The sequence below is a fragment of the Eucyclogobius newberryi genome, unplaced genomic scaffold, assembly GCF_026437365.1.
Source record: "Eucyclogobius newberryi isolate DKJ021-1_F unplaced genomic scaffold, fEucNew1.0.hap1 SCAF_11, whole genome shotgun sequence".
NCBI classification, from domain to species: Eukaryota; Metazoa; Chordata; class Actinopteri; order Gobiiformes; family Gobiidae; genus Eucyclogobius; species Eucyclogobius newberryi.
In genome coordinates, this window is record NW_027315735.1 from 2,377,084 (window position 1) to 2,386,403 (window position 9,320).

A 9,320-nucleotide genomic window follows, 5' to 3' on the forward strand; every position below is an offset into this window, starting at 1 on the left:
GGGGGACATGAGGGGGCGGGAGGGGGACATGAGGGCCGGGAGGGGGACGTGAGGGGGCGGGAGGGGGACGTGAGGGCCGGGAGGGGGACATGAGGGGGCGGGAGGGGGACATGAGGGCCGGGAGGGGGACGTGAGGGGGCGGGAGGGGGACGTGAGGGCCGGGAGGGGGACATGAGGGGGCGGGAGGGGGACGTGAGGGCCGGGAGGGGGACGTGAGGGGGCGGGAGGGGGACGTGAGGGCCGGGAGGGGGACATGGGGGGGCGGGAGGGGGACGTGAGGGGCGGGAGGGGGACATGAGGGGGCGGGAGGGGGACATGAGGGGACGTGAGGGGCGGGAGGGGGACATGAGGGGGCGGGAGGGGGACGTGAGGGGCGGGAGGGGGACATGAGGGGGCGGGAGGGGTGACGTGAGGGGCGGGAGGGGGACATGAGAGGCGGGAGGGGGACATGAGGGGGCGGGAGGGGGGACGTGAGGGGGCGGGAGGGGGGAGGGGCGGGAGGGGGACGTGAGGGCCGGGAGGGGGACATGAGGGGGCGGGAGGGGGGACGTGAGGGGCGGGAGGGGGACGTGAGGGGCAGGAGGGGGCGGGTGGGGGACGTGAGGGGCGGGAGGGGGACATGTGGGGGCGGGAGGGGGACGTGAGGGGCAGGAGGGGGACATGAGGGGGCGGAAGGGGGACGTGAGGGGCAGGAGGGGGCGGGTGGGGGACGTGAGGGGCGGGAGGGGGACATGAGGGGCAGGAGGGGGACATGAGGGGGACGGGAGGGGGACGTGAGGGGGCGGGAGGGGGCGGGAGGGGGACATGAGGGGCGGGAGGGGGACATGAGGGCCGGGAGGGGGACATGAGGGGGACATGAGAGGTGGGAGGGGGACATGAGGGGGACATGAGAGGTGGGAGGGGGACATGAGGGGGACATGAGAGGTGGGAGGGGGACATGAGGGGGCGGGAGGGGGACATGAGGGGTGGGGGACATGAGGGGCCGGGTGGTGGTGGGGGGGTGTGTCCCCACAGGGTGGGGGGACACCAGGCTGTAAGACTGTCCCGGCGGCTCTGAACAGAGACTTCAGAGCTCAGGCTTCGCTCGATTGCTTTGCCACTTCTGCATCACTGTCACTTTTATCTTCGTGTCAAACAAGCCCCGGCTCATACGCTTTAGTGTGCGGCAAATGCAACACCTTTTACATTTTTACATTTATACATTTATACATTTATACATTTATGCTGAGTTTGAACTGATTGCATTTGTCAAAGTCTGTCAATGAATGTTATGGAGGTATTTGACTCGAGGGATGACAAAATTTCACAGTGAATCGACAATCGTTATTATTTCGGTCGCAATTTAATCGTAAAAAACTACAACATATTAATCTTTTTCAGAAGCAAAATTACGTCGTTTTAATTAAATGTATTGTTAAAAAAAATCTAAATATGATTTATTTATTTTTTCCTTGCTGTTTTTGTCACATTTAATGTATTTGCTCATTCAGACAGTTCAATATCATAAAGTAAGTTATAGTAGATATAGTAATTAGTTTGACGAGATGTCACACAGTCTCATTAATTATCATGAAAAATTGTTAGATTGTTGAATTATTATTATTTTTTCACTCACAATAATCATAAGACTAAATTTTGACGTCATGACATTGCTATTTGATGTTAAGTCCAAAGTGCTAATTGTGCTAATTGTTGTAGCAGACGTAGTTCTATAGCTAGTTAGAGCGTAATCGAAGAGATTCTTGGTCGATCAAAGACGAGTCATCTAAAATGTGCTGAAGTATCCACGAGTTCAAGGGAAAGAATGAAAAAAGCCAAGATTTTTAACCAAACAGAACATTTATTTGTAAAAAGACCAAACCACGACAGCAAACTCGCTCCATGACTTCTGCGTTCTGCTGCGGCTCAACGAGAGAGATCGGTAGATACTTTTATACTTTTATATTGATGCAGAAAGAAATTCAAATTCAGCTGCAGAAATATTTGAACTGTGTCCCTCAGTGGCCTCTGTATGTCAGTCAAAGGTCAAAGGTCACAGTGCAGCTCAGACAGAGGATCGGTCCCGTAGGGTCAGACGGAGAATCGGTCCCGTAGGGTCAGACGGAGGATCGGTCCCGTAGGGTCAGACAGAGGGTTGGTCCTGTAGGGTCAGACAGAGGGTTGGTCCTGTAGGGTCAGACAGAGGGTTGGTCCTGTAGGGTCAGACAGAGGGTTGGTCCTGTAGGGTCAGACAGAGGGTTGGTCCTGTAGGGTCAGACAGAGGGTTGGTCCTGTAGGGTCAGACAGAGGGTTGGTCCCGTAGGGTCAGACAGAGGGTTGGTCCTGTAGGGTCAGACGGAGAATCGGTCCCGTAGGGTCAGACGGAGGATCGGTCCCGTAGGGTCAGACAGAGGGTTGGTCCTGTAGGGTCAGACTGAGGATCGGTCCTGTAGGGTCAGACTGAGGATCGGTCCCGTAGGGTCAGACAGAGGGTTGGTCCTGTAGGGTCAGACAGAGGGTTGGTCCTGTAGGGTCAGACGGAGGATCGGTCCCGTCCTGTAGGGTCAGACTGAGGATCGGTCCTGTAGGGTCAGACAGAGGGTTGGTCCTGTAGGGTCAGACGGAGGATCGGTCCCGTAGGGTCAGACGGAGGATCGGTCCCGTAGGGTCAGACGGAGGATCGGTCCCGTCCTGTAGGGTCAGACAGAGGATAGGTCCTGTAGGGTCAGACAGAGGATCGGTCCCGTAGGGTCAGACGGAGGATCGGTCCCGTCCTGTAGGGTCAGACTGAGGATCGGTCCTGTAGGGTCAGACGGAGGATCGGTCCCGTAGGGTCAGACGGAGGGTTGGTCCTGTAGGGTCAGACAGAGGGTGTGTTTGAGGTGAGTAATAGCAGGACAAAACCTCAGCACCTCCCAGCCAACGTCAGGCAGTGGTGTCCATACTGTGTGTTCTTGTATGTGCTGTATGAAAGTTATGTGCAAATCAGAGATATCAGACAGAAACTGAACTTCTTAATGGACTGAAAACATGATTTGTGCTTCAGTTAATTGACTAAAAGTTCTATTATTATTATTATTTTATTAGGCACAAAAACTATTATAAATACAGAGAAGTATTAGTAAAGAGTGTTTTCATAGCAAAAAGGCAGGTTAAATTGTCCACACAAAACTACAAATAACTCTTCTTTCTTCTATCGTCCGCATAAATTCTTAATAAACCTGATCAAATAATTAGTCGACCAATAAGAAAATGTGCTGACTATGACACGATCAATCGACTAAACGAAGCCGAACAGCCTGAGATGCAAATTGTGAAGTTGTAGTTAACGTTCCAACTTTAATGATGGTGATTGTGTAAACAGCCTCCACTTAATTTCTCTGTCTTTCCTTTTGATTCATGATTTATGTTTCAATATCAAAACAACCAACAAACCAATCACCGACGTTAGCATATTTTACATTCGTCGATTTTAAAGAGGACATAGAATGCATTGAGCTTGTTACAACGGTGTTTCCTTGTCATTAGTTTTAGTTTTCCAGTGTTCAATGAATTCCTGTTTTCCCCTACCCCCTATCCCCGCCCACATCTCTTTATCAGTTACGATGATATGAAGATTTAGACTTTGAGTGATACACGTAGTGTTCTAAACTTGTGTAAATGAACATGTAAATGACTCTGCTGCTTGTGTCATTCTGAAGAGGCGGGGCTTATCAGTTCTGCAGTTTTGAACAGGAAGTCAATGAATCGGTCTCTATTATTGAGCCTTTTTTAATCATGATTGTGTTTTACAGTGAACAAAATGTGAAATGATGATCTACTTTTGTTATAGTGCAGTATTAAGTCACTAAAAAAGCACGTAATCCATCTCCTTGGGGGGGGGCTGTGACCCGTGGGGCGTCCGGCCGCCGGTTGTTGCGGGTTATTGCCTTTGACGCTGCTCGATGGCGACAGGGCTAATTGTCACCATGTGGGGAGTGGTGCCGCGCCCCCCTCCGCCCGGCCCCCGCCCCCCTCCGCCCGGCCCCCGCCCCCCTCCGCCCGGCCCCCGCCCGGCCTCCATTGACCTGGTCATCTGTCGTATCATGTCAGGGGGAATTAGAGGCAAATGAGAGGGGGGGATGTTAGTTTGTATACGCAGTAAATCCAGATGTAATCTTGTAGATTATGTGTAATTAGACGAGGGTAATGGATAATACTGCTATTTTAGTTTTGGAGAAAATGTATTATATTGTCTATAACTAAAGATATTTAAAAAGAAAAAGACAACAATATTTAGTATAGTCTTCCAAATAATAAGTGATTTTTGAATTGACTTATATCTTTATGTTCCGTTCACGTTTTGTGTGAAACTTGAACCTGAACCAACATATTTCCAGACACATTTGAGCTCATTCCTGATGCTTTGTGAAATTATCAAGATATTTTTTCAAAATATATTCTGTGATTTTCATTTTGTCAGTATCGCTCAGTGTAACTCTAATGCCACAGCTGCCCTGGGACAGACTGATGGAAGGGAGACTGCCTCACTCACTCACACATTAATGTTACAGTGCTGTGAACATATTGAGCCTTTTGTCATTAAAGTTGTATTTAGAATGATTTATGCACGTTTGAGTCATCTCTATTCTTTATTCAAAGCACCATTGCCCTACATACACGCCCACCGCTCTTTACTTGTTTTATTCCCTGTTTTTTGCTATTGTTTTTTTTTTTTTCTTAATGTGTGATATGTTTAGTATCAATGTTAAGCAGCTATTTTGGCACAAATGTAAAAGCAGATGCACTGGCTTCTGTCTGATCCGCAGCTCTACAGAAGCATTACATTTTGCTGTGATGACGTGTTTAGTATTTTACGTAATTTTTGATCAATATCTATCTAAACAAGGAGAATAACGAGATTAAAATAGATATAGAATCCATAGTTTTAACACGAATAGCTGTTATTACATGGCTGGAGGCGTTAACATCTCATTTTAATTAGGAACATTTAACAATATTAGTTTAGAAAAGCTGTAATATGGCAATACAAATGATAAATCTAGTTTGCTGTTTACAAAATGTGAACGCAGCTGAAACGCGTGAATTGCATGAAATAATGTAAAGTATCAAAGTATCTGACTTCATATAAAAATGCTATTTGTCTCATATTAAAATCTTGCTCATGATATTGTGCGGTGTCTTATCAGACCTTATTGTGTTTATGTAAAACACGCGATACGACCAGTTCTGAACCACAGGGATTTTAAATAAAAGAATATCAAATGTCTTATGTTTTTTTTCAGGAAAGCGACAACTTGTGGTGGGACGCCTTTGCCAGCGAGTTTTTTGAAGAAGACGCGACGCTCACGCTCTCCTTCTGCCTGGAAGATGGACCAAAGAGATACAGTAAGAGCCAAACGCATCCACGCGCTCGCCCTTTCTTTCTTTTTTATCCCTCTCTTTTCTCCCGTCTCTCATATTCTCTCAACTTTTGATAAGCAACGTTAAGCGCTAATGATGATGAATGGATGTGTAGCCATTGTGTCATCGGGAAACGTCAAGACAAATTACAGCGCTGCACTTACTAAAGGAAGTCCAGGGTTTTGGAGGAGGGAGTTTTGGTAGAGTGCCATTTTACTTTGTTTTTTTGTTGTAGGACTTATGGTTTCAAAGATGTTTCCAATGTTTTAATTCAATTTCAATTTACATCCCACTAATGACCCAGTGTATGGAAGCCAATAAACATAATACTTCCTGTTGCATAGAATTATAACGTTTAGTCGGTGTAATCAAAGCATAATCATGATCTCGTTGTGTATAAATATTGTATGTAACATTTATTCTATGCATAATTGATTGTGCGTGTCTTATTCCGTGGTTATTGGAGCAAAAAATGTAAAAATATTTTTTTTTATTGGGCTGTTTTTGTCACATTTAACTTTATTTAAATATTGTAAAGAACAGTAACATTTTAGACAATGAGAGTGAAAGAACATTAAAGATTTCACTGTTGTTTGGTGACAGTCTCAATGATCAAGAATAATTGTTAAAGTTTATTATTTTTTTCACAATTTGACATCGTGATATTCCTAGTCGATACTTTTTCAGACATGAAGTACATTTCAGCTCTCGGCCTTCATCAGGCAAAATTAACGTTGTTTATGTACAAATAATTTTACATTTTGTCAGACGGTGTGCGGTCATTTCTTCTATTAATGGTACATATTTTGAAATACCAAGCATTTATCCTCATTTCATGTTTTTTTTCTGTCAGTACATTTACAATCTGATAACTCCAATGATCAGATAACGATCAGATAACCCAATGAACAGTTGTAACTGTTTTACTTAGAAGACAAAGTACAATTAACTCTTTCAATCCTTAACATTTTTAGTTCACTATTGCCAATGTTTGCATTATTTTCCATGTCAAAACCTGCAAAGATATCGATATTTAGAGAGAAATCAGATTACTCTGTTTACATGACATTTCACTGATCGGAGAACTCCAGAAATCAGATTACGATCAGATTTTCGCTCTGAAAAAAAGAGTGAAAATAACTGCTATGCACAAATATTCACCAAATACTCTTACTATTCAGGTCACAACATCTGAAAGTATTATGTTGAAGTAGAGTCTTATTTAAGGAGGATTTTAGCTCCTCTCCGCACATTTATTTAACCTTGTTTTCATTTCAATCACTGGCCACTTCACACATTACTCCTGTCTGTACTTTACTGAAATGATTGTGTAACACGAGGCCAACTCCACTTCTCAAACACTCCCATTTGTCCCTTTAACTCCACTTAAAGTCCCGTCTTTATCCTGCTTTTACCCATCCGGCGTCACCCAGGAAAATTGCTATCTCTCCCTCTTTTAACAATAGTTTTCATTTCCAATGTGATTGTTCAGCAAGTGTTGCGGTATCACACGTAACTACCGGCAACCTTCTTTTCAGCGTTTCATCAGAGGGCTCTATTGTGGCTTTTGAAATAAATGTACCTATAAACTCGGACCGGGGGAAAGTAGTCAAATGATTGGGTGTATCTGCTCCGGCAGACTTAACAGAACATGTGCTTTGTGTCCACGAGGCTTTGTGTGGGCGCTTTAGTGTGACAGACGCAGGAAGAGGCCTCTGCAAAAGCCTCGAATGTGCGCTTGATGCGTGTAAATGTGAGGCAAAATGAGACGCTTGTTGTTGCACAAAAAGGTACATGTGAGTAGGTGTATCGCAGGTAATGTGGACAAAATGTATTCACGGGCTTCATTTGGAAATATGATGGACTTTGGACTAATTGGGACTGTACATTTAATTCTTTTATTTTGTTGTTCTGTTTGTGTTTTGTTCTATTTGTTTATAAAAAATTGAAAAAATATATGTATTTTTTTTAAAAAGACAATATTTTTTCAGAGATTGACTCAATAACAATAATTAGTTGATATTTTAATAAATGTACAAAAATGTATTCACAGACTTCATTTGGAAATTTGATGGACTTTGGACTAATTGGGACTGTAATTTTAATTATTTTATTTTGTTGTTCTGTTTGTGTTTTGTTCTATTTGTTTAAAAAAAAAATGATACTATTATATTGATATTTTAATAAATGTACAAAAACATGCCTGTAAATATCTTGGTTGAAGTTCAAGTATCGTACAAAAGTGAATAGACGGCACATTTTAACTGGGAATTACATGAATATCACTGTAAACATAAGAATATTCTGGTTTTAAGTGTGTTTAGTTGTGTTGTATTGAACAAAAAGTGAATAGACTGCAAATAAAAAGAGAAAATTGCTGGAATATCACCTTATACATTTATCTGTAGAGCACAATGTGTCCACAAAGTAACTCAAAGTGCTTTATATAAAAGTAAGACGTATTAAAATCACAACACAAACCGATAAAAGCACAAATAATCATTATAAAATCGACTTTAAAAGAGACGAGAGCGGATAAAGTTCTTTCAGTCAAACTCACGGCGAAACAGAACGTTTTTGAGCCGAGATTTGAGTAATCAGAGTCAAAACCTGTTAATACTTATATTATATACTATATACTTATATTACATACTATATACTTATATTATATACAATATACTTATATTATATACTATATACTTATATTACATACTATATACTTATATTATATACTATATACTTATATTACATACTATATACTTATATTATATACTATATACTCAATATTTACATGTTCCTCAGTTTGTATAAAGTTTTACCTCTGGTTCTTCACTCTGGTTCTTCACTCTGGTTCTTCACTCTGGTTCTTCACTCTGGTTCTTCACTCTGGTTCTTCACTCTGGTTCTTCAGTCTGGTTCTTCACTCTGGTTCTTCACTCTGGTTCTTCAGTCTGGTTCTTCACTCTGGTTCTTCACTCTGGTTCTTCACTCTGGTTCTTCACTCTGGTTCTTCACTCTGGTTCTTCACTCTGGTTCTTCACTCTGGTTCTTCACTCTGGTTCTTCAGTCTGGTTCTTCACTCTGGTTCTTCACTCTGGTTCTTCACTCAGGTTCTTCACTCTGGTTCTTCACTCTGGTTCTTCACTCTGGTTCTTCACTCTGGTTCTTCACTCTGGTTCTTCAGTCTGGTTCTTCACTCTGGTTCTTCAGTCTGGTTCTTCACTCTGGTTCTTCAGTCTGGTTCTTCACTCTGGTTCTTCACTCTGGTTCTTCAGTCTGGTTCTTCACTCTGGTTCTTCACTCTGGTTCTTCACTCTGGTTCTTCAGTCTGGTTCTTCACTCTGGTTCTTCACTCTGGTTCTTCAGTCTGGTTCTTCACTCTGGTTCTTCACTCTGGTTCTTCAGTCTGGTTCTTCACTCTGGTTCTTCACTCTGGTTCTTCACTCTGGTTCTTCAGTCTGGTTCTTCACTCTGGTTCTTCACTCTGGTTCTTCACTCTGGTTCTTCACTCTGGTTCTTCAGTCTGGTTCTTCACTCTGGTTCTTCACTCTGGTTCTTCAGTCTGGTTCTTCACTCAGGTTCTTCAGTCTGGTTCTTCACTCTGGTTCTTCAGTCTGGTTCTTCACTCAGGTTCTTCACTCTGGTTCTTCACTCTGGTTCTTCACTCTGGTTCCTCAGTCTGGTTCTTCACTCTGGTTCTTCACTCTGGTTCTTCACTCTGGTTCTTCACTCTGGTTCTTCAGTCTGGTTCTTCACTCTGGTTCTTCACTCTGGTTCTTCACTCTGGTTCTTCACTCTGGTTCTTCACTCAGGTTCTTCACTCTGGTTCTTCACTCTGGTTCTTCACTCTGGTTCTTCACTCTGGTTCTTCAGTCTGGTTCTTCACTCTGGTTCTTCACTCTGGTTCTTCACTCTGGTTCTTCACTCAGGTTCTTCAC

The 9,320-nt window shown here is 43.3% G+C and overlaps 1 protein-coding gene across 1 annotated transcript in view; it reads left to right on the forward strand.

The window, feature by feature from the left end:
- Positions 1-5,243: 5,243 nt before the first annotated feature.
- ldb2a (LIM domain binding 2a) overlaps positions 5,244-9,320 on the forward strand; it is a 156,816-nt gene continuing 152,739 nt past the window's right edge. Inside the window, exon 1 of the mRNA XM_072434345.1 lies at positions 5,244-5,367. Within this exon, the coding sequence (XP_072290446.1) occupies positions 5,244-5,367 (124 nt within the window). The remainder of the gene's footprint in view (positions 5,368-9,320) is intronic.